The sequence below is a fragment of the Peromyscus californicus genome, unplaced genomic scaffold (assembly GCF_007827085.1).
Source record: "Peromyscus californicus insignis strain IS unplaced genomic scaffold, ASM782708v3 Scaffold_2__1_contigs__length_46816999, whole genome shotgun sequence".
Taxonomy (NCBI): Eukaryota; Metazoa; Chordata; class Mammalia; order Rodentia; family Cricetidae; genus Peromyscus; species Peromyscus californicus.
Window position 1 is genome coordinate 42,465,828 of NW_026294540.1, and position 27,246 is coordinate 42,493,073.

General features: G+C 48.8%; 2 protein-coding genes across 4 annotated transcripts in view; one reads left to right on the top strand and one right to left on the bottom strand.

Moving 5' to 3' along the window:
* Positions 1-7,939, top strand: part of LOC128120497 (WD repeat-containing protein 49-like) — a 57,676-nt gene extending 49,737 nt beyond the window's left edge. Inside the window, exon 19 of the mRNA XM_052754584.1 lies at positions 1,628-7,939. Coding sequence (XP_052610544.1) covers positions 1,628-1,865 — 238 coding nt within the window. The 3' untranslated portion in view covers positions 1,866-7,939. The remainder of the gene's footprint in view (positions 1-1,627) is intronic.
* Hsph1 (heat shock protein family H (Hsp110) member 1) lies at positions 7,374-27,013 on the bottom strand. Of its 3 annotated transcripts, XM_052754580.1 has the most exons (18): positions 26,754-27,012; positions 24,503-24,560; positions 22,756-22,896; positions 22,105-22,227; positions 21,343-21,442; positions 20,902-21,035; positions 20,300-20,544; positions 19,517-19,745; positions 18,146-18,252; positions 17,854-17,987; positions 15,398-15,606; positions 13,892-14,023; positions 11,216-11,353; positions 10,555-10,680; positions 9,520-9,627; positions 9,305-9,424; positions 8,973-9,134; positions 7,374-8,225 (listed from the first exon to the last, which is right to left on the bottom strand). In XM_052754580.1, exons 1-18 carry the CDS (start codon positions 26,858-26,860, stop codon positions 8,022-8,024), a joined length of 2,577 nt encoding a protein of 858 aa, XP_052610540.1. In that variant the 5' UTR covers positions 26,861-27,012; the 3' UTR covers positions 7,374-8,021. The 3 variants fall into 3 exon arrangements, with proteins under 3 accessions (XP_052610540.1, XP_052610542.1, XP_052610543.1); XM_052754582.1 differs by lacking the exon at positions 13,892-14,023 and having other exon boundaries at positions 26,754-27,013; XM_052754583.1 differs by lacking the exons at positions 24,503-24,560; positions 26,754-27,012 and adding an exon at positions 23,008-23,129.
* Positions 27,014-27,246: the final 233 nt, after the last annotated feature.

The following is a 27,246-nucleotide window of genomic DNA, read 5'->3' on the forward strand; positions in this document are numbered from 1 at the left end:
GTCAATCTTTCCCTGGGCTAGTGGAATAATGAGTGTCAATGGCCCAGACCCCCCCATTCCACCAGAGAGAAACACACTGGGCTGGGAGTCTTGTCAAAGCAGGAATTCGCTTTATTGCATCACGAGTGGACTTATATAGGTTGGGGTGATGGGGAGATGGGGTGAGGATAGTGGGCCAATGAAATGATGCCATCTCAGCAGTTACTAGGCAGAGGCGATTCTAGGTCGGTAGTGCTGAGTCTCTCGTCTGTGGAAGTCATGTCTGAGGACAGGTCGCCAAACTCGAGCTAGGCTCGGGAAGTTACACTGGGCCTCGCACCCAGGCCTTATGGGGCCCAACAAGGTGTTTTAGACAGGTAAAGTAACACAGCTTCACAGAGTTAAACAAATGCAACATAAACAAAAGTAACACATCTTAAAATAATATTCCCCAACAGGAGGAGCATGGAGCACTATGGGAACACTGGTCCAGGGGATGTTGGGGGAGAAGGTGTTTGGAGAGAGGGAATTCATGTTGATACCTGAAAGATATTAGTGTAAACACTAGGATGTGGCCACTTTAAAAGGGGTTTAAAAGGAGACAGAGGTGTTACCACATGGATGAACCTAAGGATATTGTGCTAAAGGAAACAAACCAGTCACAAAATGACAAAAACTGCCTGATTCCAAGGCACAAGGTACCCAGAACAATCAGACTCATCAGAGTCAAAGCAGAATGGCTGCTGTTAGGGGAGATGAGAATGGAGAGATGTTGTTTAATGCCCATGTGTTCAGTGTTGTAAGGTTTGGGAGCTGAACATGGTGGAATGTGGATACAGTCCTGGCACTTGGGAAGGCAGGAAAATCAGGAGTTCCAGGTCACCCTCAGCTGTAAAGGGAGTTTAAAAGGCCAGAGACCAGCCCTAGGCTGTATGGGACCCTGTCTAAGGAAACTACAAAAGAAAGTAAGTTCTGGAAACGGATGGTGATGGTGGTCGTACAGCAGTGTGAAGGTACTAAATACGTATTTGGTTCAGGTGGTCAACTTATACGACGTATTTTATACCACAATTAAAAATAAAGAAGTGAGGGGACTGGAAAGATGACCCTTGTTAAAAGCACTTGTTGCTCTTCCAGAGGCCCCGGGTTCAGTTCCCAGCACCCACACAGCAGTTCACAAACCATCTGTAACTCCAGTTCCGGGGATATGATGCCCTCTTCTGGCCTCCACAGGCACTGCACATACACAGCACACAGACACACATGCAGGCAAAACACTCATACACATAAAACAAAAATATTTTTCAAAAAAAAAATAAAAAGAGAAGATGTAAGAATATGAAAGGACAACGCCCTAAAGGAAGAGAGAAGAGGGACAAGTTCTGGACCTGAGTTGTTCAATGTAATTGAAATGGTGTTGGGGTGGGAAAGCAATTGGAACAAGAAAAGAATTGTAACAGGTAGGAGCAGTTGGCTTTCTGAAGTCCCTAGAAATGGCCAGAAAGAGTTGGTGACGTACAGCCAAGGGGAAGGGACCACACAGACACGTGCATTTGGAAGGCATGCTGGGATGCTCAGTTGGGGGCTCTTGTAGCTGCCTGTCTCCAGACACCCCCCCAAAATCCTCACACTTACTCTCTTCCCCCAGACTGCTGCCAGCAAGAAGAAGGCCTCACTGGAAGATGCCCGAGCTCAAATGGCCCAGCATTTACCAGGGCCTCCGGTGCCATGAGGTCGCCTGTGTGTCTGCTCCTGGGGAGAAGCCAGATCTGTCCATCATTGGTGCGGACGCGTTCACCATCAGTTTCCACAGCCAGGAAAGAGAGGCAGAGCTGCTGGGAAGGAAGGAACTCTCACCCTGGAGCAGTTTCTTGCCCGAGTGCTAAGGGCCTCCGCTTCCGTGCTTGGCTAGTTCTTTCCTGTGTAATGGAAAGGTCTAACTGAGATTGAGCTTTGCCCTGTGGGAGCAAAGGAGAACAAAAAGAAAAATGGTCTCAGCCCAGGTGGGCTCATCCCGCAGCAATTAGAGCTGAAATTTCAGAGAACAAGTTGGATTCACAGTGTTCATTCTGGAGAGTCAATGTTTGACTGTGTGTGGGAAATCCAGAGCAGGTGGCCACAGCCAGCTCCTCCACATTCCACCTACCACTTAGGGCATCTGCCTCTGGGGAGGCTGAGGGCAGGGCCGAGCAGGGAGGCTGCTGGGAAACACAGATGACATTTTGCTAGTGTGCTTTTTTGCCAGGGAGGCCTGCTTTCAGACAGATGTGGTCTCCCATCAATTCCTAACAATACCCTGGGTATAGACACTGTTAGCAGCTATCTTACCAGTGAGGAAATGGAGACTTCCAGAAGGCAACTGCTCTAAGAGATAGAGATTTATCAAGAGGGACTTGGCTTTTCCTCCACCCCAATACTCAGGAGAGGCTAGATGTGGCTCCTAGGAGCTGGGGGGTGGCAGGGATGGGGATCAGTCCCTCTGTGGCCAGTATAGGTGCCAGATCAAAGGAGCTGGTGGCCGTTCTGTCCCCTTTTAACCCTGACCACACCGGGGCTGCCAGTGAAAGATCTGCAGACTGAATGATGTTCTGGGTATTGAGATAGATCACTGGATTTTTCTGGTTTCCTTATAAGAGACACATGGGAAAGCGGGGGAAGAGAAGGAGGAGGAGAGGGGGGAAGGCAGGGTGGCCCCCAGAGCCTGGAAGAGGCAGACAGGACGCACTGAGACACCCCCAGAGCACGTTCTGCCCACACCTTGGTTCACAATAAACGTGTGTTTGAAGGCAGCCTATGGTTACTGTGTGCCAGTGGCAGGCCCAGAAAGCTAACACAGACCCCATGCTTTCTAGCAGGCGGCAGAGTCCCCTGAGGCACGTGGAGCCCCGCCAGAGCTGAACTGCAGTTTCACTTCCTCATGCAGTTCACATTTCATGCGTGTCAGGCTCCTGGTACACTCTGGGGACACAAACGGAACTAGGAATCTGCTTTTTTTCCAAAGAGCATGCAGCCTGGTGGCACAGAGATGTATATCACTATGAAGTAGCACTGTGAAGGAGAGGGGGCGGGGCTCAGGAGATTGGGGACGGTCCCTGGGGAAGGGGTTCCTGAGCAGGGGTTTGAGGAACAGGTAAAGGATGTCCTCCCATAATGCAGATCACTCCTGGGCCAATCCTGTGTGGAGCTCTGTATCTATGAACTAGTGTGTGTGTGTGGACAGGCAGGGCTACCATGCCAAGGAAATAGAATTTGGGGTGAACTATGGTCCTTCTCACCAAAGCCCCAGGCCTGCCTTAACACCTCTCTTCCTCTTCTCATTTTCAGGACCCTCTTCAGCCAGCCCAGGTTTCCATACCAATTGTAGGACAATAGCACCCAGCCACTGCTCTTAAACCAGGGCAGTGGGAGGAGTGGAGGGGGAGTAGGGGGGACGGGGCGGGAGAGGGGGCATACTAACTCAGGGAGAAAATGGTGCCATAGGAAGAATGTGATTCCACAAGACGCTGGCCAGAGTTGCGCTTCTGTTACCCCACAGGCCTAGGCCCACAGGTCTGCTCTCCTGCACCAGAGGTGGCCCCAGTCCTGACTGTGCCCTCCCTGTGTCCTGGAAGCGACCAAAATGCCATCTACCACACTGGTGACTGGGCTGATGCAATCTTTTTTAAAATATTTATTTCCTGTCTATGAGTGCTCTATTTGCTTGAATGCCTGCATGATGGAAGTGGGTATCAGACAGAAGAGGGCATCAGATCCCCTTACAGATGGTTGTGAGCCACCATGTGGTTGCTGGGAATTGAACTCAAGACCTCTGGAAGAGCAGCCAGTGCCCTTAACCACTGAGCCATCTCCCCAGGCCAAGCCATTAGGTCTTAATCACACAATTTTATTATTTCTCTGAGGAATGGAGTTAGAAATGCTTTGTGACGAGACAACTGTATTGTAAGTGCATCAAGGATGAAGTTAGCTATTGGCTGACACAGATCCTTCCAGAAGGTCCCAGGCAGGAAACAGGTATGAGGCTGAGGGCAAGACCTGGGGAAGCCAGATGGACAGATAGACACAGGACACTCAAGGGTCCCTTGAGTTTGCAGGGTTAGTCTCTGATTTCCAGGTCTTGATTCAATGGGCAAAAGGCAAGTACAGTAATCCCTTGATAAATTGAGCTAAGAAGTCTGTGTTCTTCAGACCTAGTGTGGACCTTCCACCCCCAGCCCTGGTTCCCCGGGATACATATGGACTCTCGAAGTCATTTACTGCCTCCAGGTGACCATTCGATTTCCTAATTCTGCCTGTCCAGTATGCTTTTGGAACGCAGCAGTGAGTGGTCCCTTCTACGGCAACCATTTGTAGAAATCACCAGAGCACATTTTGTGGCTCTCCTGTCCTGTGCATCCTCATAGGCCTGGTCTCCCGTCTAGTTTTCTGGCCAATCCTTTGGTTTCTTCTGACACCCTCAATACTAGCCTTCTGAAGGTTTTTCATGTGGAGCCTATTAGTCACTCAACAATAGTGGCTGGGTCACACACCTCCGCTCGAGACAGTGAGTTCGTGGAACTCAAGTTCCTCTTGGTGGAACACATCTGAGCATCCACACTTGCTGCCTGGACCACTGCCTGCTCGGTCTGTTTCAGCTTGGCCTTCTGAGTTTCACACCCAGAGCCCTGCTGTATTGAACTGAACAGCCACCATTCTTCCTGTGGCCCACTCTTTGGACCATGTGCTTTCAGCTGGGTTCTTTCATTGACCAGCCAGTGGCCTGTCTAGCACAGAGTAGGCTGCCTCCTCCCTGAGGACAAGGGCTCAAACCTACACAGAACACACAACAATCCAAACAGCCAGAACACACAGCTGGTGTGGGAAATGCATCAGCCCAAGAGTGCAGAATGGACATTTTGCCGTCTATACATGTGCCCTGAGAGGTAACACCATAGGTTTTATCCTCATGGCTGCTAAGCCCAGGATTCATTTGATCTTAGCTATATACCATCCAATAAGGATAAACAGGACTTTAATCAGGTTGCCCCGGCAGCTTTACCTGTCAGGTGGCCAAAGGCCCCGCCCAGGTTAAAAGCTTTGGTCTGGTAGGTGGGAAGCATCCAAAATTCTCAAGCAAAACTTAAGATCCTGAACTGTTGTGTGGATCGGGGTAATTCCAGTCAGTGATCTTTGATTGTATCTCAGATCCAAGAGTTGTAAATGACGTTTTGTGAGAGAGTGATGGGACCTGATGCTACAGCTGTATCAGGAGTGTTTTCTTGGGCACAGCGGGAGCCAGTGTCAGGACAGAAGGCCCCTGTGAGAAGTGCATGGGAAGATGTGTGCTGAGCCTGAGAGAGACTGGCCCTGTGTTCGCACCGTTTTCTGCCCATAAAGATGAGAAATGAGAGCATTACAGTACTAACAATAAGTGTTGACTTGGTGGTTAAGGGTTTGTTGATGTGTGAAAACAGTCAGAATCCAGAAGGAATTGTGTCAAGCCGCAAGCAAAAAATAGTAAAACCCGGAGGGACCTTCAAACTTTGCTAAAACCACAAGGACCACCCACACCCCAGCCTTCAGTGAAGGCAACTGTGCCCATCCAGAGCATCCTCCCGTAAAAGCCAACCCCGTGCCCAGCCTCACTCAGGTCATCCATCCTGACTCTGTCAATCCTTGCCTGCCTTACTCTTGTCTCTAGATGCCCACAACCGTCAGTCATGAGCCCAAGGAGTCTGGGTTCAAGTATGCTGTGTATTTCTCATTTTGCCTTTGAAACCTCCCTCCCTTCGAGTGCGCCCACACTTCCCACCACTACTCTTTGAGAATGTGCTCAACTGACTTGGGCAAATGGCAACTCAGAAGTCCCTCATCGGTCAGCACGCTTTTGGGACCACAAAGAACCGTCTGATGCTTCTGGGCTGCAAATTATAGTTCTCTAGACATCATTGGCACCTTCTGGCTCACAGATGCCCCGGAACCTAGAGGGAGCCCTGGGCACCCACCAGTAACAAACAGACTGGGGTTCCACTAAACACACAGCAGCGGTGTGTGGTTCACCAATCAGGAAGCAAGGCATGCTCCCGATGCATGGCAGCATGGATATAGAACACTTTCAGACAGCACCAAAGGGGGACCATGCTTGTGCGTGCCGTGTGCTGGGGTACTGCAGACTCAGGGACGGGTCAGCAGACAGCTCACCTACTGTCATCAAACCCACAGTGGATGCTCACTGTGCAAGATCCTAAGACACTGCTCTAGTTGCTTCAATAACCTTTAACCACCATCGTGGAGGCACGAGCTCCTTCTACAGAGGGAATTAAGTAGCTGAGGGCGACGCCAAGGTCATGTGGACCTTGGAAAACCACCAGGATCTAAATGAGTTATCAAGCACTTGGTAATCTTGTCCAGACCTTCTTCCCTCCCCTCAGCCGGGCCCATCTCTGTACTTTTCTATATTTTGTTCATCATAAATGCAACTCCAAGCACATTGGAATTGGAATTGGTTTGCTTGGATAAGACTTGCTGGAGTTTGTATGTTGGAGATGCTGCCCTCAGGAGTTGGTAGGTAACTTAGGGGACCATGCTTATCTCTGCTTAGAGCAGAGCAGGACTGGCAGCTCCCAGTCTCTTTGGCTCCCTCACACAGCAATCATCTCTCAAGCACTCCATCCTTGAGGGCATCCACCGTTCTGTGATGCAGTCAGGGAATTTTCCAGAGCTAGTGCTGTGCCAATTGCATTTCAGCTTCCAAAATGGATCTATCTTTTTATAATGTGCCCACCCGAGACTACCAAAATATCAACCAATACAGCAGGAAATCTCCAGGGTGGTGTCTGTGCACATTAGGTATAAGCTTCCCAATGCCCAAACTGAAGTTTTCAGACACAAAAACAAACACACAGCCTTACGTTTGAGAGGTCTCTAGCTGTGGCACACTGGCTAAGGAGAATCTGGATAGAACCTTGCTAGCAGGCATGCCTTTGAAGACGATACTGACCAAATCTGCTTTTTCTGGGCTTCCTGGCTGACATGAGGTGAAGAAATTTCCTCTGCCACTTGCTGACAACCATGGTTCCCTATGCTAGGGAGCCAAATGCTACTCTATATAGCAAAACCTTTAAGGCCAACTGAACTACTGAAGAACAATCGAGCCCAACCATGGTGGGATTCGGCTTCAGACAGAATTCACCCACGTTGTGAACTCGTAATACTGGGCAACACTTGAGAACTTCTGGGCTTACAGTTGTAGAAAAACCTTGGGCGGGTCCTCATCAGCACACCTGCCCACACAGTTGGTCAGCCACGAGAGGACAAGGGCCAGGCTGGTCAAGGGTGCCAGCAGGGTCTGCCAGGGGGGATCTGAAGCTACTCTCTGCAGACACTGTGCCGTTCTGAGTCAGCGACGAAGCCAGCGGTTTAGAAATGACACCACAGGGTGAACTTTATTGAAAGCTCATGAGGCGTTCACAATGATCACATGATCGGACAGCTCCCGTGTCACACTCCACGGGACAGTGCACTGTGTGGGGAGTTACAGCCTTGCTTCGCATGCTGCTACAGCTCACTAGCTGCGCTGTGCTCGTTGGGTTTGTAATAATGAAAGCAAAATCACTCTACGGGACAGACTTAGTTCTGGAAAGCCCTTGTGCCAATCAGACTTCATCTCATTTATAAACACCACGGCCACACACATGCGGAAATGGACAGCAAAATGCAAAAGAACCCAACCTTGGTGAGAACCGCTCCCAGATGCTCATCACGGAGCGCTGGACAAGCAAGTGGAGTCCGTCTCCTCGGCAAACACTCCACTCCTCGGCGGTCCCAGCGGCAATGCTGCACAGCGCTCCGCGTGGGTCACACCCCCACACGACTGTCACCAAGGCCATTCTCCCTTAGGGGCAAAGACTACAGACTCCAGCTTTTCCTTTTCCCCATATAATACACAATATTTCTAGACAGTCTTAAAACAAAGAAAATATAAATAGACTCAGTCTGTTGTACAGAATCACATACTATGGCAGACAGACATATTTCATGAAGTGGGGAGGAGGCTGGCGCAGCGCCTAGTCTAGGTCCATGCTGACAGAGTCCTTTTCGTTAGGATGGCATTCACCGTTCTGATGCGGAGCTTCAGCACCAAAATTATCTTTGCCTTCTACATCTTCTTTCTTGTCAAGATTTGGGCCATTTGGAGTTCTCTCCAGTTTAGGGGATTCAATTTTTGGTTTGGGTTGCGTTACAACAGGCTCACAAACATTGTTCAGTTCCTAAGACGACAAAATTAGTCATTATGTAAACGCTGATCCACCCAGTTCATTCATCTACTTCCTCATAACTTCTGATCGAGTATGTTCTGACCCAATTCCATTTTCTCAGCATATCTGTACAAACCATAGTGACAACCCCAATCAAAGTGACTACCTCCTAGGGTTTCTTGGGGACTTGCTAGATGGCTATGGATGCTACCTTATCGCTGCAACATAAAATGTAGGAATTATGAATGAACGCCACAATACGGACAGGACAATGACTCGAGGTAAAAAAGTCACTTCAAGATGAGGTTTATAGGTTGAACTTAAAAGTGGCCAAAAAGGCCCACTCTCCCCTGGTCTTCCTCTCGTGTGTTACCAGACAAGCACTTCATTTTCTTCTCAGGACTCTAGCACAGTGAGAGACTGTCCCTGGTCAAATGCCCAAGCCAGCTGCTCCCCTCAGCATCCTGACAAACTCCCCCCCTTTACTTTCCCCACAGGACCAGCACCAGCACCTGACTCTGTTGCTGGTCGCCTTCCCACAGGGGCAGGACTGGCTGTGCAGCACTCAGTGTCTGTTTCCTCGAGACAGACAGACAGACAGCAACTGCTGGCACCCTGCAGCCGACCAGGATCAATGTTTGCAATGGCAATAATGAATCAGGGAAGCCAGTACTGGTACAGAGGAGGTCAAAGATTTAGAGGGAAAATGCCACGCGTCAAGCTGAATGACAGAGTCCAGTCCAAAGCTGACACACTCACCTTGACCTTCGCCCTTATTTCCTGAGTGCGCACAACAGGGTCCTGGTCCAGACTCCTTTTAGCCTGAGCGTTCATAACATTGTTCATCCACTCCATCACCTCATTAACAGACTTCTCAACCTTCTTCATTTCAGATTCATCAATGTGGTTGTATTTCTCATCCTGGACAGAAAATACACAGATACTATAGAGGACTGAGCAGACACTTTCCCCAAGTTCAAATCCACGCTGATCCAAAACACCAACACCCCTCCCATCTATTAGGAGAGAGACTCTGAGGCCAGGTGCTGGCTCAGTGGCAGTCAGTCCTGGGGCGAGAGACCAGCACCCACCTTGCTTCTGAAGTCCGCTGCAATCTTGGCATAGTGCTGCAGCCGCTGCCCCAGCTCCTCCAGCACTTTCGGGCGCTCCTCGGCTTCTTGAAATCGGACTTTAACAGGAGTGCCCATTTTCTAAAATGTAACACACGGCGTTAACAGTTGCCAAACCTACCTTCAATAACCGTCTACGGCTTATTGTTGAGCCTTTCAGGGAGGAAAGAGCTTACCATCAACTCTTCCAACTTGTCAATGTACGCTTGCTTAGCTTGGTCCTCTCCTTCCTCATACAGCCAGTCTTCCGTCTCTGTGAGAAGCCTTAGGAACTTCTCATGTTCCTTTATAGGAAAGTCAAACATTAGTGGCACCTCACCCCAGAGGTTCTTCACCCAAGCAGGCATCTTAGCAGTGCCCCCAGGCAGCTCACCTGGGGAGGAACCGGACACTGAGTCCTTCACATTAACTAGAGTCCTATGGCGTCACGTGCGGCAGGCACTGGGCTTTTGCCTTACATAATTTTAGCACTGCTTTTAACTCATAATGCTATACTCGAGAAACTCAGCTCCAGGTCAGGCTTGGGTCATGGAGGAGCGATTATGTCCGGCACAGGTACAAACTAAAGTACACCGCAGGGCAGCTCCAGGGTCAGGGGACCCCAGTATAAAGCAGCTCCAGGGTCGGGGGTGGTGGGGTCCTAACCCCAGTATAAAGCAGCTCCAGGGTCGGGGACGGGGGTGGTGGTGATGGTGTTGGTGGTGGGGGTGGTCCTAACCCCAGTATAAAGCATCCCCACACCATACCAGGTGTTCATCCCCAAACCATACTAAGTGGTTGTCTGGTCAGTCTTTTTCCAAGTCCCATCTGTCACACAGCTGTGCTCCTGGACTGACCCAGAGCTTCACTTAGGCAAAGAAGGGGCGAAGAGGACCGAGATGCTCACTAACAGTGTGGTGATGGGCCATGCCTCACAGGGGGACAGCAACAGACGGCTGCCCCAAGAACACCATCACAGAAGGGAAGGGCTCTTATCTCTCTTTCCAGGCCCAGGTCACATGCCAGACTCAGGAGCAGATGTCTGGACAGTGCAGACTACTAGTGTGACCTGCAACACTCACGGCAGGTGGGCCTCTCTCCAGGCCCGGCTCAGCTTCTGCTCTCCAACTGTTAGTTCTCGGAACACTCGAGTGACCACAACACAGAGGAGTCAGTGTTAAACCCGACTCTCAACCACTCTGGACTATCTAGACCAGGGCCCTGAAGCGTACCTGCTCGCATATGAATCTCTCATAAGGTCCGCACAGCTTGTCTCTGAACTCATATACACACTCCTCCACTGCGTTTTTAGCATCGTTCCTCTCCTTCTCCAGTTTGTCCTGCATTATCATCTTCCCCTGTCAGGAGGCAGAGGTTAGGCAACACGTCAGGACGATGACCACAAAGCCTTTTCTACAAAATGTCCCGGCCCTCCAATTTATAAGTACACATGGAGAAGCTGTTTTCTGATGTGACGTTAGCCACCCCACTTTTCATTACTCATACATTAGAAATAGGCAATTTCTACTAAGTTTCTAAATCCAGTGCAGTGGACCGCAGTCACTGTCAGTTTCTTGACTCTGAAACTAGGAAGGCTCAGTTGAGGCCACAGGTGTTTTAAGAGAGTCGGTCATTCGACGGCCTGCTTCCTCCCGTGCCTGTGCTCAGATTCTCAAGCAATTACTTCAAAGGAACAAAGCAATTCTCAAGCAAGCACAACTCCTGGAAGGAAGCACAGACCTCCAGTACTCACACCCAAACTCCCTAGGAACAAATGGGAAGGCCTATTCCTTGTGCCTCCATGCCATCTCTGGTAAAGAATGGGTCCCTTAGCCCCTGCAGTACGTATGCAGAACCCAGCAGCCAGAGACACCTATGGAAAGCAGCACTCACCTCTGTCTCAATGTACATGTTAAGAAGGTCTCTCCCTAACTGCCAGACCAAGTTGGCTTCTACAGGCAGCTCAACATTCACCACTTTGATTTTAGGTTTTTTGGCTTCTGGAGGCTGATCAACTTTCTTTTCATTTGCCTTGAGGGTTAAGAAAAAGAACAATTCTTAATCCCTGGGAAACAAAAGCCTACCATATTTACTGATGCTTTATGCACAGATCTCCAATTCTCAGGCTGAAACTATCTGAGGGCATGTCCGCCCACCACCCACCTGGGACTATGGCAGTAACTACGTGCATCAACTGCAGCAACTCACACTACCTTCTCCATTCACACTCATCTTTACTAAGTCTTTTCCATCTGTCAGGTCACATAAGCGTAGACCCATAACGGCAGAGGCGTGGGTCTTTAGTCAGTGGCTGAACGGACTATCTTAGTCCTCTAGCCCAGCACAGTACCTGTTCCAATCAGAACTAGCGCCCTGAGAGTGCCTCCAAGTCTGTGGATCACGGGTGGATCATGTGCAGAGGTACCACCTGCCTTTCAGCCGTATCACTTCTCATCTGGAACTCTGAAGACAGCCAGGCACTGTGGTCATACCTATCACCTCAGCACTCAGGAGCTGTAGCTATGTGTCTGAGGCCAGCTTGGGCCACTTAACAAGATGAAAGGGTCTTACAGTAGCGACGGGACGATGTGGCAAATGACTGGGTATCCCAATCCAAGAAGCTCCTAAATCTGAATGTGAAGGCAGGAGGCACCTGCCCCATGTAGACAACTCCACTGCTGACTGCATGTGACAGGTCAGAGCCACACTACAACACAACAAACACTGTAGAAAGCGGCTTCAGACTCCACAAGGACTACAGGAAACAGTGTTTCACACCCTAACCCTAAGCTACAACACCATTTGTATGTAACTATCAAAAAAGAAAAATCGAGACACTCAAGACATTATCAGCAAAGGCTACTCAGTGTATTTTACTATATAGATTATTCAGATGATAGAAATGCAATGCTAGAGGTGGCTTTTTATTTTCCAAACATTGTCCATTTCCCTTTCTTCAGATTCTTACCCCGCTTCCTGCCCCACCTGACGCATTGCTGAGGAGACTCAGGTGCACGGTGGATTTGAGAAGCAAGGTGTGCAGCATAACCTAGCAGGATTGCCCAGGCTGATATGTCAAGATGGAAGACCAATCCCACTGCATCACTGTCCCTGGGCACTGAACTATAAGCTTCAGGGCTTGTTCAATGGCTGCACTAAGAACACAGAGCGCATGCTCCCTAGAGTCTGCACCTCTAAGTGTGGTGGACCACGCAGTCAGCCTGCAGTGCCAAGGCATCACGCCCTGAACCCCAACAGAGAAAAATAAACCCACTGCCTACAGCTAGGAAGACACAGGAGTACAACTGATACTCCAGGAACAAAATGAAACTGTCATATATACGGCAGCTAATAGAAACAAAAGGAGCACAAACTTCAATCAACCCCTGACCACCTGACACAGCCACAAAATGGCACTCCGACACAGACTTCGAGAAACCCACGAGAAGTGTTCAAGGGCCGAGAGCCAAGCCCATATCATTGTCTAGAAAGGTACTGAGACTCTGCAGTAAGTCTGCTGAAATTTAACTCTAAATCACGGAAGGGAGAATGATACTGAAATGTGAGGACCCATTTTCCTAAATAAATGTCACCACCTTAACTCTTTTCTAACAGGGAAACAATAAAAACAGCTTTCAAAATCAGTCAGGATCCAGAGTTCACGTTAAGGGCCCCAAGACTAATCAGGACAGAAGCCAATAAGAAACTGGCACAAAATCTATTCGGACCTCCACCAATCCTTCCTCTTCTGTAACTTGCCTGAGTGAGGGGAAGGGAGCCCCAGAATTCTAGGAAGCCAGACAGTTCATCATTTACACAAAGCCTGCAGAAATGGGAACTCAGAAGTACAGCCTGAGCTGAAACAATGGGGGCTTCTCACTATTAACATGACTGCTAGTTTCAAAGATCTGGTTACAATTGGCCATTTTTCAAGGGACACAACACAATAGGTTTTGGTTTTTTTTTTTTTTTTTATTTTGGCTTCCAATAGTGGAAACAAGGTAAAGGCGTAATCAATTGGAAATATAGCCGGCTATTACCAGACCATCATAATTAATTCAAAATTGACAGTAACTTGAAAGGAGGAAGAGTTGAACTAGACTCCTGAAACCCGTGTATGAACTAATTAATCAATCAACTCTTGAACTGACCTCGCAGTCCTGGGATGCATCTTTCTGAAACCGGTGTATGAACTAATTAATCAATCAACTCTTGAACTGACCTCGCAGCCCTGGGATGCATCTTTCTGAAACCCATGTATGAACTAATTAATCAATCAACTCTTGAAGTGACCTCGCAGCACTGAAATGCATCTTTCTGCTTCTGCCCTCCAGCAAACAGCAGACCTTGCTTTAGGCTGTCTTGAAGGGGCGTTACCAGAAGTTTGCAATCTGCTTAAGTCTGAGTATGCCTTCTAGCTGGTGTTTAGCCAAGTAACATGTAGAGAATGAACAGAAAAGCCCTACAGCCCATCCAGTCACCTGGGTTCCTCTGGAAAGCACAGGCTTAGAGCATTAACCATCACATGCTGCCACATCGTCTAAGGAACGAACTGGAAGAGTCACTCACTTTGTCAGCATCGGGGATTTTGTTTTCTTCTGAGGGAAGTTCAGGTGAAGGGGGAGACTGTGAGGTTTGTTGACCATCAGTTTGTACCTGGGGCTGTGTTCCAGCTTCACTGTTGTCTGGCTGGATATTTTTCTGAAATGAAAGCCCAGGCACAAAGGATGTAGAAAGCAGGTGTACTTTATGAATTTAAAGTTATAGGGCACCAAAGACAGTACTCTCAATTTCTGAAATCTTAGTAGGTGGGCCAAAAAGGCACTAGATACAAACAAAGGAAGTCTATGAAACTTTAGACATTTCAAACCTGTAAGAAATTTTATGAATGACAGTGTTACAGTTACATCATCCAGGAGGGCTCTGACTGCTGGGTGACAATCCAGAGCTCCCTTTGCAAAGCCTTTCACCTAACCTTTCACAGCTAGGGCTCTCATAAGCACAGGAAACGGGCTACCAGGCCAGGCTCTTTCCAAAACCAAGTGTCCAAACTCGAGTGGCAGCATGCCCTCAGTCACCCCAGAGTTACAGAAAAGGACCAACTATTGGTTATTCCAGGGCTCACCATCCCCAGCTTCAGGACTGAGCTATCTTACCTCCAAAGATCTCAGGACCGAGAACAAACAAATAGGACATGCCAACAACCCTGCTAAAAAGATCTTAAAGACCAAAGGGAAAGAAATTACCCCAAAAGCTCTTTATTAGCCCCAGTGCCCGGCAAGTCTGTGCTATTACGACCTCTTGCCATTGCTAGAGAAGGAAGGCTGAACTACTTCAACTATTCCCTGCCCACCCCCTCAAGTCTTCCAAGTTATCCACCCACAGCTTCTAGAACCTGAGGCAGGCACTGAGGCCAGGCACTAGGACCCCGAGAGGACACAGCACTAGCCACTCCCTCTGTGAATGGTGTCCAGATGACAACTAAGCTAAGGTTCATATGATGCTGATGATCCTCCAGTGTTCGAGGCCACGGGATACCAAAGCCTTCCACCAACACTGCCACACTGCCTGACTGCCTCTCCTTGTAAATCATTCTGACTGCTCCTGGAAATCAACTGCAAGTCTAAGCTAAGAAAAGCAGTCACAAGGCCACCATTATCGTGACATTGCTCTTTCTTCTTGACTCCCTCAACCCAGAAAGCCAGGTTAATAAAAACGAGTCCTGGAATACCAAGGCCAATTTTGCCACACAATGAAAATGAAACAAAACTTGCCTTTCCATTACAGTTTTATAGTTGTTTTTCACCAGTCAACATCTGACTTAACATATATACCCTTAAGAAAGCAAGAAAAGAAAAAGCAACTTTTCCTTGTCATATACCAGTTTCTTCAAAAGAAGTCATCTCAGCCACAATACATAATATTCTCATATCCTGCCATTAATTGGCAAGACCAATTATCATTACACAAACTTCTGATCAATGTTATGCAATTGAAAAATATTTAACCTTTACCCTCCTCCTAAACCTTAGAAGAAGTCAATTCTACAACGTGACAACTACTCCGGCCACTTACATCCACATCCGAGCCTTCTGCTGCTTTCTGGTTTGGACATTCCATGTCGGCCTCTACCGAAGACCCGTCATCCTCCTCCGTTGGGACCTTCTCCACCATGGACGCCGTGGAGATGGTGAAAATGCCATGTGTGTTCACACGCACCTTGACTTTCACCCTAGACTTCTCTCCATCTTTCTGTGCAGAGACATTCTGAACAACAAAACGGCCTAGAGCAGAAAGGAACTGCCAGTTTAGAGACGGACTTATTCTATAAAGACAGCCAAGAAAACACAAGGCTAAGAAACTACAGCCACCCCAAAACTGTTTGTTCCCTGTCCCCAACCACTCCAAGTCCCACGGCAGGCACTGAGGAGTCCATTCACAACCCCCCGCCCGCTGTTCCTAGTCTGCCATTAAACCTCTGTAAGGAAGCACTCTCTTGCAGTAACACCACTGGGCAGACACCAGGGGCAGGGGCTCCTGCTCCTCCTCATCTCCGCGTGCATGAGCACAGACATGAGAATCTACGAGCAAATCTAAGGCAGGAGACCAAGCACATGCTAAATTCTCAGTCTTTTAGGGAATACTAATCTTCTGACTGAATGATCAAAACTGTTTGAGTCAAGTTTGATCTTGGGGACACGAGCTGAACCACCCATCAAAGCCTACATCCATCGCTAGGGTAGTGCTTCAGCCCTGAAGAGTAACAACGAAGAACACAGTCTGAATGATGCTGTGACCTGGTCTTCTAGAGTGGTGGTTCTCAACCTGGGGGCTGCTCAACTACTTCTGGGGTCAAATAACCCTTCCACAGGTGCTGTGGAATGTTCTGTATGGCAAATGTGTTGCTGATTAGTCATTAAATAAAACACTGATTGGCCAATGGCTAGGCAGGAAGTGTAGGCGGGACAAGGAGGAGAATAAAGCTGGGAAGTGGAAGGCTGAGTCAGAGAGACGCTGCCAGCCGCCACGATGAGAAACAGAATGTGAAGATACCGGTAAGCCACGAGCCATGTGGCAAGGTATAGATTAATGGAAATGGATTAATTTAAGCTGTAAGAACAGTTAGCAAGAAGCCTGCCACGGCCATACAGTTTGTAACCAGTATAAGTCTCTGTGTTTACTTGGTCGGGACTGAGTGGCTGTGGGACTGGCGGGTGACAGAGATTTGTCCTGACTGTGGGCCAGGCAGGAAAACTCCAACTACACACAGGGGTTGCCTAAGACTACTGGGAAACACGCACACTTACATTATGGTTCACAGCAATAGTAAAATGAAGTACTAATTTGATGAAGAACTGTATTAAAAGGTCACAGTGTCAGGAAGGTTGAGAACTACCTCTCTAGAGTCACTATTTTAATGAACACTTACTATAGAACCAAGTGCCAAAAGTTACTCCACTAAATCACAAGCCTCAAGGCTGCTCAAGTGGCACAGCAGAGGAAGTGCCTGCTGGGCAAGTGTGGTGACCCAAGTTCAAACCCAGAACCCACAGCACAAGAGAGCCAACCCCCTAAATTCCTGACCTCCATACGTGCACTCACACACAAATAATAATCTAAAAATACCCATTTTCCGGGCATGATGGCACATGCCTTTAATACCAGCACGCAGGAATACACAGCAAGCTTGAGAACAGCCAGGACTGCATAGACAGATCTGGTCTCTAAAATAAGTGTCTGAACCAGTTATAGTCAAGAGTTCCAAGGAACGGAACAGCCGTTTAACTAAGGTACTGTCTGCACAGCACGCAGCTAGATTTCATTACTGGGCCAGTCAAGGATGCTGGCTGGCACAGACCACTAACTCAAGCTAACTGCCAATGGTCCTTTACAGACACACTTCTGGGTACAACACTCATGAGTACGGAATGTGAAACTGCTCAGGATGGACAGCTCATGACGGACAGCTCCAGTGAGCGAAACACTAGCACTTAGGCAACAGCTCGTCTCTGTGCAGTAGTTGATAATGCAGCACCCAACCCAGAAACCCTCAGCTCCCCAGCAAAGATTTGTCCAGCTGTCCTCCCGCGACACTGTGAACCATGTTTTCAAAGCAGTGTGTGATGGGCCAGACTCGAGTCCTTCAAATGCCTTCTCTGTAAGTGAGGTGAGGGCAACGGAGAGGCCTGGCAGTATCAGCAGGTTTTCCTATATAAAATAGGAAGTTCCGAAAGCGAAAAGCAGAGGGACATCGGCAAGTCTCCCTCCCGGTGAAAAGGGCATCTGAAGAGACGCCCCTTCAGAGAGTGGAGTACACACGCAGACCTTGGCTCCCTGCTGTGGGAGCCAAGCTTCCAATCTGAAGTTAACACCCTGCCAACAACACTCCATCTTGGAGGGAGGTCAGTGTGAGCAGCCAGGCCAGCAAGCCTCCAGGTCAGCGCATCCTCCTCACAACTAAGTTTCTGCACTCAATGAAGAGCTGCACCTCCAACCAAAGGGCAGGTGCACACCATGACTGGCTGACTTACCTATTTTTGCTTCTGGATATGGAACTCCTTGAGGGTCCGAATAGAATGCTTCCAGCTCAAAAGGCCCCCTTCTCAAGAAGGTGAGAACTTTGGAGAAAGGAGCAGCATGGTTCCGACTGAACACCTCGTGAACACTAGGAGGAAGCAAAGACACCAACGGCTCAGAAAGACAGACAGAGCTGCTCTCCAACCTTCCCAATTCTGCCCGTCACTCCCGACCACCACGTGAAGGGGAACAGGTCTGGGCCCCTAGTCCTTCAACTAGGAGAGCTATCTGTCTGCGGCTACATACCCTTCAGTTTCTTCCGAGTCGTGGTTCCAGACCAGAGAAATGGGAAAAGGAACGGCGTCTGTGACAGAGAACTCTCTGACTTTAAATGCCGGAGAGAGAATGGCACACTGAAAAGACAAACGATTTAACGTTAGAATAGCAGCGCATCATGTACCATCTTAACATTATGCTGACCATTAGGCCACCAAGATAAATCATCAATCTTGGGCCAGCAATTTTTTTGTTTTTGGTGTTTTTGAGACAGAGTTTCTCTGTGTAGTTTTGGTGCCTGTCCTGGATCTCGCTTTGTAGACCAGGCTGGCCTCGAACTCATAGAGATCAACCTGCCTCTGCCTCCCGAGTGCTGGGATGAAAGGTGTGCGCCACCACCGCCCAGGTTGGGCCAGCAATTCTTACTTTCAAGTTTCACAGACTGAAAAGACAGGTTTTCCCGGAAACGCCTTGCTGGTGGCATTTTCAATTACAAGCTGACTCTCTCAAGTGTATGTACTCCCACGAGAAGCTCTGCCTTACTGCTTTCACATGTCCAAGAAACCAAAAGGATGGAACTCCAAATGCTCACATTTTCAGTCAACTTTGTAAATGAAAACCAGTGGCAAATTCAAAATTGGGACAGGACAGACAAGCTCCTGTCTACACAGGACACACAGAACTAGCTAAACACGAAGAAAGTACCCAGACCCATGAAGGAGAATTCATCTCATCAGTGGTATCCTTCAAAGCAGAGGCCAAAACTTAGCTCCACTTTTCAGAAACTAGGAATTTCCAACAGACACCCACTCCACCATGGGAGGTGTTAGTTTAAACACTTTCAGTGTACCTATAGACACGCTGTTTTGTACAATCAACAAACATTAGAACACCCCGAAGCCGGGCTAGGCTGTGACAAGACAATGGCAGGACTGCCCCTACTCTTCTGCTGTCACACCCAAGGCAAGCTCTCGGAAGACCTGGTTCACAGAATCTCATCTACTCGTAAATAACTCAAGCATCTTCTGTTCACTCCCAACATCTGGATTGGGTGCATCTGCCTCTCCAATCTAACGTAACGATTCAGCTCCATTTGCAAGTGGGAAAAGAATCTACTTTCTAGAAGCATTTGGTAACTAATACTCCTAACCCTACACATGTTCCTCAAGTGAATTCTTTACTACAATTGGCTAATGCTCTAATGCCTCCTGTGCTGGGAAACAGTTGTCAAGCCACCACACAGCTCACCAGCGCCCTACAGCCGTTTCCTGTCCTCTCAGAACCAGGCCCGTCTCTAGTCCCCTCTTGGAACAGCAGCCAGACAGTCTCTCCTTGGGAATGGAAGCAGGCCAGGCTCCACGTGCCCGGGCACCAGCTGAGGGGCACTGGGGACTCACATACCTGCAGGGCACAGCCTCTGGCCACCGCTTCGTCGGCATTGAGTGTGGTGCTGACGTCTTTTCCAAAGAATCTGGCAATTCTTTCCTTCACAGCTGGGATTCTTGTGGCCCCTCCAACTATCTCAATGGCACTCACATCCTCGGCCTTGAGGTGAGTCTGCTCCATCAAGGAATGAAGGGGCCCTTCTATTTTTTGCAGGAGTTCAGCACACAGTTCTTCAAACTGTGACCTTAGTAAATGAAAGGAGCACACTGTCAACCATTATTGAGTTCTTACCAACCCAGGTCACTTTGCCTTTCCCTCTCAGTACCCCAAATCCCACACGGGTCAAGTTATTAACTTGATATAAAACGCATACATTCTGTGTATATACATACACATCACAGCATAAAGAGCACGGGGAGAAAATTCTGTGGCTAATCGAGGGAAGAAACCAATCACATTTAGGAAAGGTCCTTCTAAAAACCCTCGCAGGCTGGGGAGATGACTCAGCAGGCAAAGCACTGGCTGCCAAGCCCGACAGCCTGGGTGGAGAAAACCGAGTCCGGAGTTGTCCTGAGTTCAACATGTGCACCATGGCAGGGTCACGGACGGACGGACGGACGGACAGACGGACGGACACACACACACACATACTTAAAAAAAAAAGCATTCTTCACAGACGTGTCCCTAGGTTCTGAGTGATAAAGATGGTGTCTGCAGCCAACAGCCATCACTCCGAAACCTAAGTCAGGAAGGGTAACAAAGAAGATCCACTTCACGCGTCCAACTCAGTACACACACCTGTTCATCTTTCCCGAGACATCTTTGTCGTTCATGAAGCACTCGATGTTCAGTGGCAGGTCTGTGCTGTTGGAGCTCATGAGCTTTTTCAACTTTTCACACTCCTGATGGAGACGAAGGAGTGCTCGGATTTTGGATTTTGCATCTAACTTGTACTTGGTTTTAAACTCAGCACAAAAATGCTCCACCAGCTTCTCATCAAAGTTCTTTCCTCCTAGGAAGGGGTCAAAGGCTGTGCCTAGAACCTAAGGTTGGTTAAAAAACGAGAGAGACAAACAGGTTACTTTCCATCTCACTTTACTTAGAATCTTCGAAATTCCCATTCCAACAGCAGGCTGACAGGCTCACAACCTCTACTAAGCCCAAGTCAGGAGGGATGTAACTCAGTGAATGCCAATCTCTTTCAATCTCCTATGGTATTTCCTATGTTTACTATCCATGCCGAAGAGAACCTTAACATTCTTTTACTTCAACATAAAGGCCCCCAACCCCTCCAGAGTCTTCATGCACCATTTTTTCTAGCTCAATCTTCACCAACCGTCTAAAGCTCCCAGCTTCACGGTTCACAAAACTCTTCCCCAGAATGGCAGTTCCAACTTTACCTTGAGTTTCCCTTTGTTAAAAGCACAGGCAGACACTTGGAAAGAGGAGTGCCCCATGTCCACAAACACCACTACCCGAGGCTTCTCATCTGCGTTTGGGAGGTCCTGCTTATAAATTCCGTAATTCAAAGCCACTACAAGGAAAACAAAAGCCAGATCACCAGTCGTCCAGTCCCTTTTCTTAGGGATCTGTTGTCACAGGAAACCCTTCACATCTTATAAGGGATCAGTCACTGGGACTGTTAGATAATGCCCATCGCTCTTCACCCCAAGTCACAGTGCCAGACTCCATACACCACCACCACACTTGCCAGGAGACGGCTCATCCACAAACTTGGTTCTCTTTACCGGTAAAAGCACTCGGAGTCAACAAATTCGGATCTGAATCCTAACCCTCTTTAGAAAGGCATTTCTAGGGACACCAGTAGGTGCTTCTCTTACCAGCTGTCATATCATTCATGAGTCGTAAGCAGTTCAAGCCCACGATCTGTGCAGCATCCAGGACAGACCTCCTCTCAGCGTCTGTGAAGAAGGAGGGGACCTGCAAAGAAGAACTGTAGCTCCAGACACAGCACTCTAACTGCCCCACAAGCCATCCCAATAGTCACAGGGAGTGCCTGGCCAGTCCCCAAAACACAAGCATAAATTTAAACTTCATTTCTAGTGATTTCCTTCACTTTCAGAGTTGCCTTAAAAAGAGAAAAATAATAATAACAATAATTCCCAAAGCACTGGTTTTCAGCCAAGGGAAGACTCTTTCTGTGAAAAACTCTTCAGAATCCCAACCCCTGTATTACAGCAGCCAAATGCCCCGGAGAGAACCAGGTGCAGACGTAGCTGGTCCACCTGTATTTTTAGAAAGCTCCACGGGGGACCCTACTGCACTGCGAGCCTCTGTAGTCAAGAACCCTGCAGCGTCCGGCTAGCTAACGTTAACTTTGAAATGCTCCAACTCATTCCATTAAGAACACTTTGGGGGGTTGAAGATTTAGCTCAGTGGCAGAGTGCTTGCCTAGCAAGTGCAAGGCCCTGGGTTCGGTCCTCAGCTCCGGGGGAAAAAAAAAAAAAACACCTTGGTAAGAAAGAGCATTCATTCATATACATATATGTGTATGTATGTATGTATGTATGTATATGAATGAGATACTGGAGCCAAAGAACGGCAGCTGAAGGCAAACACGGTGCCTGGCTGGGTCTACTTACTGAGATGACACAATCTGTTACTGGCTTCTTGAGGTTGTTTTCTGCAGTCTCCTTTAACTTAGTCAGCAGCATGGCTGTTATCTGCTCCACGCTAAAGAGATGCTCTTCATCCATGTACATGACCTACAATACAGGGGGAAATGCTTAAATACCCTAACACTTCGGCTAAATGCTAACATGAACTTCCAGCTGTTAGCACATGTCCTGCTCTACAAAATTAGAGTTTATTGGTTTGGGAAGAAAAAAAGGAACCAAAAAAACAAAGGGAGGAAAAGAAGGAAGAACTCTTCCCTAGAGAGGAGGAGGGCAAGGCTGGGCTGACCCCAGACAGCACTTCTGGTCGCTCTCCCGCTCTCCACGTGCTCCAAAGGGCTCTCGCACCACATCTGAGCCATCGTCACTTGAGATTTTTTTTCAAATACCAAAGCAATCAAAAAAATCACTAGAAAGTTAGAAGAAACAGCAAATAATCTATGTAGGTATGCATCATCAGTTAAGGAATTCTTGGGACAGTTTCTATTACCTACACTTTCAAAGGAGCCAGACAGGAGGGAAAGACCCACTGCGTACAGTCACCTTGGGTTAAAGGATTAAGCCAAGCACCCCCTCCAGAGATGCTCAGATTAGAGCCTGGTGGACCAGCTGTATTACCTTTATCCCAACGCCACCGTTCTTCATCGGGACCAAATCATAGCTCAGGCTGGCCTTCTCCTTCTGAATGAAGGGGTCACTGAATGCTCTGCCATGGAATCTCTTAAAGCTAGACACTGTATTGTTTGCATGAGTGATTTGCTGCAAAAGAAATTGAAGATTTCAACTTTTTTCTAATTTCATCACCTGCAGAACCTGCAGCAATTTCAGACAGTCATTTGTGCAACTCAGACCAACTCTGGGGGAGTATACCTAACTTTCCCTCAGAGTCCTCGATTTTCCATGAATGGATAGCTCCTACTGTACTTTCTTCTATGGAAAATGCCAGAAGGAAAGGCAATGGTGTCATCAGACTTTGGGGCAGATCTCAAAATCTGCAAGATAAAGGAAAAGACGGCGCAACTGTCTCCAAGGCTCTAGAACTCCTCGGCAACTGTATTGCTGTACCCCATCTTCTCCCCCAGTAACCCGCGCTCACTGTCCCACGACAGTTGGACTTGGAGCACTCTCAGGGGAAGGGCCTTATGCATTTCTGTCTAGAAACTGGCCTATGCCAGAGGCAGAGGAGGTGAGGGTAACTTCAAGTTTCTAAATGACTATTTGGTAGGGGGAGTGGTGGGGGTGGCACAGATCTTATTGCCAAACTTACACCCATCTCACACTGCTGGATGTGCGTGTTAAAAAAGGGTGTACTTCAGCAACCTGTTCCCACCCTGGAACGTGGTCTTGTTCTTAGGTACACATGGGAATAAGGGGCATGAAATTCAGAAAAACTGGATGGACAGACATATGCCCACTTGATCTGAGACGGTGTTTTCGTAATCTAGTGTTTGGGTCAACCCACTTCAGGACACTTCATTCAAAGGTAGGCTCCTACTAAAAATGAAGATGAACACATTAAACTTCTGAAGTCGTGTAGCCTTGGCAGTACCAAGGGACTACTATTTCTTTCATCCCGTACAGCTGGGCAGCACCGAGGCTCACACCAGGTATGCTCACACACTGAGTTTGTCAATCTGACATAAACCAGACACACAGACACACACACACAGACCCCACTGTGAAGATACTCTGCAGGAGTTGGTCCCAGGGATAGAACTCGTGTTGTCAGGCTTGGCAGCAGGCGCTCCACCCACTGAGGAACCTCACTAGCCTTTGAGAAACTACACACACACACACACACACAGTCAAGTGTTTGTAATTTAAAAAATTGTAAAGTCAAGCATGCTGTCATGCCCACGCCCCTTTAACCCCAGTACTTAGGTGGCAGAGCTCTGTGAGTTAAGAGGCCAGCCAGAGTGACACAGTGACACCATATGTGTGTATGTATGTGTGTGTGTGAGCACTGAAGTTCCCCAATGAAGGACGGGAACAAGGGAGAAGGAGCAAGGGTGGGGATGACGAGGCAATCACCAAGGCTCAAAAAGAACACCTGACACCCATCTTAGCGTTACCATTTTCATCGTTAACATGCACGTGTGAGTGTCTGCACACGTGTGCAGCATGTGCCTGGTTCCCATGGTGGCCAGAGAGAGTGCAGAAAGTAGAGTTACAGGCAGTTAGGAGCCACCAAGTGGGCGCAGGGAACCAAACCTGTAAGAGCAACAAGTGCTCTTCTTAACGGCAGAGCCATCTCCCCAGCCCTGCGTTTTAGTCTCCAAACCTAAACTCTGAAACTTCAGCACACCATTCTGGGGTGCTGCCGGGATTTTCCTTAACCAGATGGGCATTCTCTTCCAGAACATACCTGATTTTTGGCTGCAACTCCGATTGTTCTGTTTTTTGGTCCAAACGATATGACTGACCTAGAACAGAAAGTAAATGTTTCCCATTTGTCGAAAAGCACACGTGGCCATTTCTAAACTACCACGAGGGGATTCCAACACAAAGCACAATTCTGCAGCTCACAACTTTCACCAGGTCCTCCAGACTGTCTGGGGATAGGAAGAACTGCAAACCACAGCTCTGACAATGCAGCCCAAGGGTTAGCCCTGCGCACCCCAGAAAGAAGCCTGCTGGTCTACCTGCAGCTTGGGCCTTCTAGAAGCTCAATACCTTGAGAGTGCTACTACAGTGTCACCAGGTCACAAGGACAGGGAACTGAACACTAATTCTGAAAGCTCTCAATTTAGGGTATTACTAAACCTGGCATTATGCACAACCGACAGGAAGTACAGTGTAACTACCTCTGTCGCCAGCTTCATACAATCCTAAATGTCACTGTCACTTATTTCTGTCCCCATCTACCACCTGCTTTAGAACTGAAAAGGGTTTATGTAACTTTAAGAAGTCTATGGTATTGCCTGTAGAGTTTAAAGCATACAGATGAGACTCCCATCTGGAAGATTCTACCTAAGAAAGTCAAGTAAGAAAAAGAACCAAAGTTCCTACAGCCTGAAGTATAAATGCTGAGGGGATGGAGTGGCCATCAGTCATGGTAAGTCTGCTCTGACCAGATGAAGAGTGACCTGTAACTGGGACAGCTTCCTCAGCAACAGAAGGGAATGTAGTAACAGAACAGAGACAAGATGGAGAGGTCTTGTGTGGAGGAGGCAGTGAGTGATTAAGGTTTTGGATTAGCCAAGTAATCCACTGTGCATTACTAATCCAAGCCTAATCTAATTTTGGTTCAGCTACTCCTACGTGGGAAAATGAGTAAAATGGGACTATCCTGAGAACATTTAAGTTTGCTGTAACAGAGACATCTTGGACCCAGCAGCCTAAGCAGGTACTAAATGTCACCCTGAAAGCCAGGGATTCTCAAGCAAGCAATGGCTGGATCTTTTAAGGTGCAGTCTACAAATCCTGTGATTCTGAGCTCTGAGAGACTAGAGACTTGATCTTCTCATTTTCCAAGTCAATTAACCAACTGTAATAGGGATCAGTAGCCAATTCCATTGTTAGCCCTGTAGTTTAATAGTAACATAATACATCAGTTGAAAATTCTGGTCAACACACTGGTCAAGCATCTCCCCTGCTTCTCTGAGCCGCCTTCTTTTTAAACCAGAGAATAAAGAAGCACAGACGCACTCGGCCCATAGGGGAGAGGCACGAAAGACTGGCATCTTTCCTCCTAATCGCCAAAGAACCAACCACCATGGCTGTGTAAAGAGGTAGATTGAGCACCACTGTGTTGCTCAGAGAGCTAAGTTACCAGCAAGGCTCATTTCCTATTCACACACATAAATGTTCCTCTGCACACAAATAACCCAAGGTCGGAATGATTTTACCTTCAGTTTCGACGGTTAACAATCTTGGACTCTGTACATGACGGAAAAAAAAAAAGGCCTACAGCGATTGCCTATAAAAGCAAGCAGCCGTTGTCATGGACTGCACATGCAGGTCTACTCGCCTATGTTACCTTCGGAAACTAACCCCCTCAAAAAGTTGCTTTTTACCGTGCTTCCGTTTGCCCACCCACGGTGCTGCAGAATATTTAATTCAGAGACCGAAAAGAAAAAAAAAAAAAAATCTTTCCCACCGAGGTTTTTTTTTTTTGCACAGCAACGTGTTAGGAACGTTTGTACTGCTTATTCCAAAACCGTGCCAAAACAAACAAACACTCGGTCTCTCACGAACGGCTTTCACGGTAAGCTTTAAAAAAAAAAAAAAAAAAAAAAAGGGGGGGGGGAACTCTTCCAAAAAAGCGATGCGGGGCACCGGGGCCACCTTAGCACACCGAGAGGGAGAGGGGGGGGAGGCGGGGGCGGTGGACTCGCCACCACCGAGCGTGTGTGTGTCTGCGGTCGCCAACAACAGTCCGCCCGCCGCCCGGGCGAGCGGCCGCGCACGGGCTCTGGAACCTTCCAGGTCGCCGGGAGATTCACCATGCGGAGGAACGGGCTCCGCCGCCCGGGCTCCGCCGGGGCGGGCACCGGTGCCAGCCTGCAGCCGCCGGGCGTCACTGACGCTCCTCCCCCGGGGGGGGCGGCGAGCTCGAGCCCCCCACCCCCCGCCCCGACCCCCGCGGCCGGCCGCCCCCCCCGACCCCCACTTACGGGGTGCAGCGGTCGCTGAACTCGTTGGCGATGGTCTCGATGCCCCCGGCCCGCGCCACCGCGATGTAGCAGCTCTGCGAGCCCACGTCCAGTCCCACCACCGACATGGCCGGCCCGGTCAGCCTCCGCCTCGGGTCCGCGGCGTGCGCCTCCTGCTCCCGACCGTCCGGGAAGGTGCCTCGGGCTCGCCCCCGCGAGTCGGCGCTCGGTCCCCGCTCGCTGCTCGCCGCTCGCTCGCCCGCCCGCCCGCTCGCACGCAGCTGCCGCCGCCGCCGCTGCTGCCGCCGCCGCCGCTCAGCTACCAATCCAAAAGGGGAGGTCCCAATCGCTCAGCCTTATGTAGCCTACTGAGGAGAACTTTCCAGAATCTGCGGCATTTACTCACCGGCGCCTCCACCGGCCCCTCCACGTGCCACTTCCGCTTCCTCCTTCTCGAGCCTTCGAGAAAGGTTCTACCCAATGGGCGGCTGGCCGCCCGGCCGGCGGCCTGCGT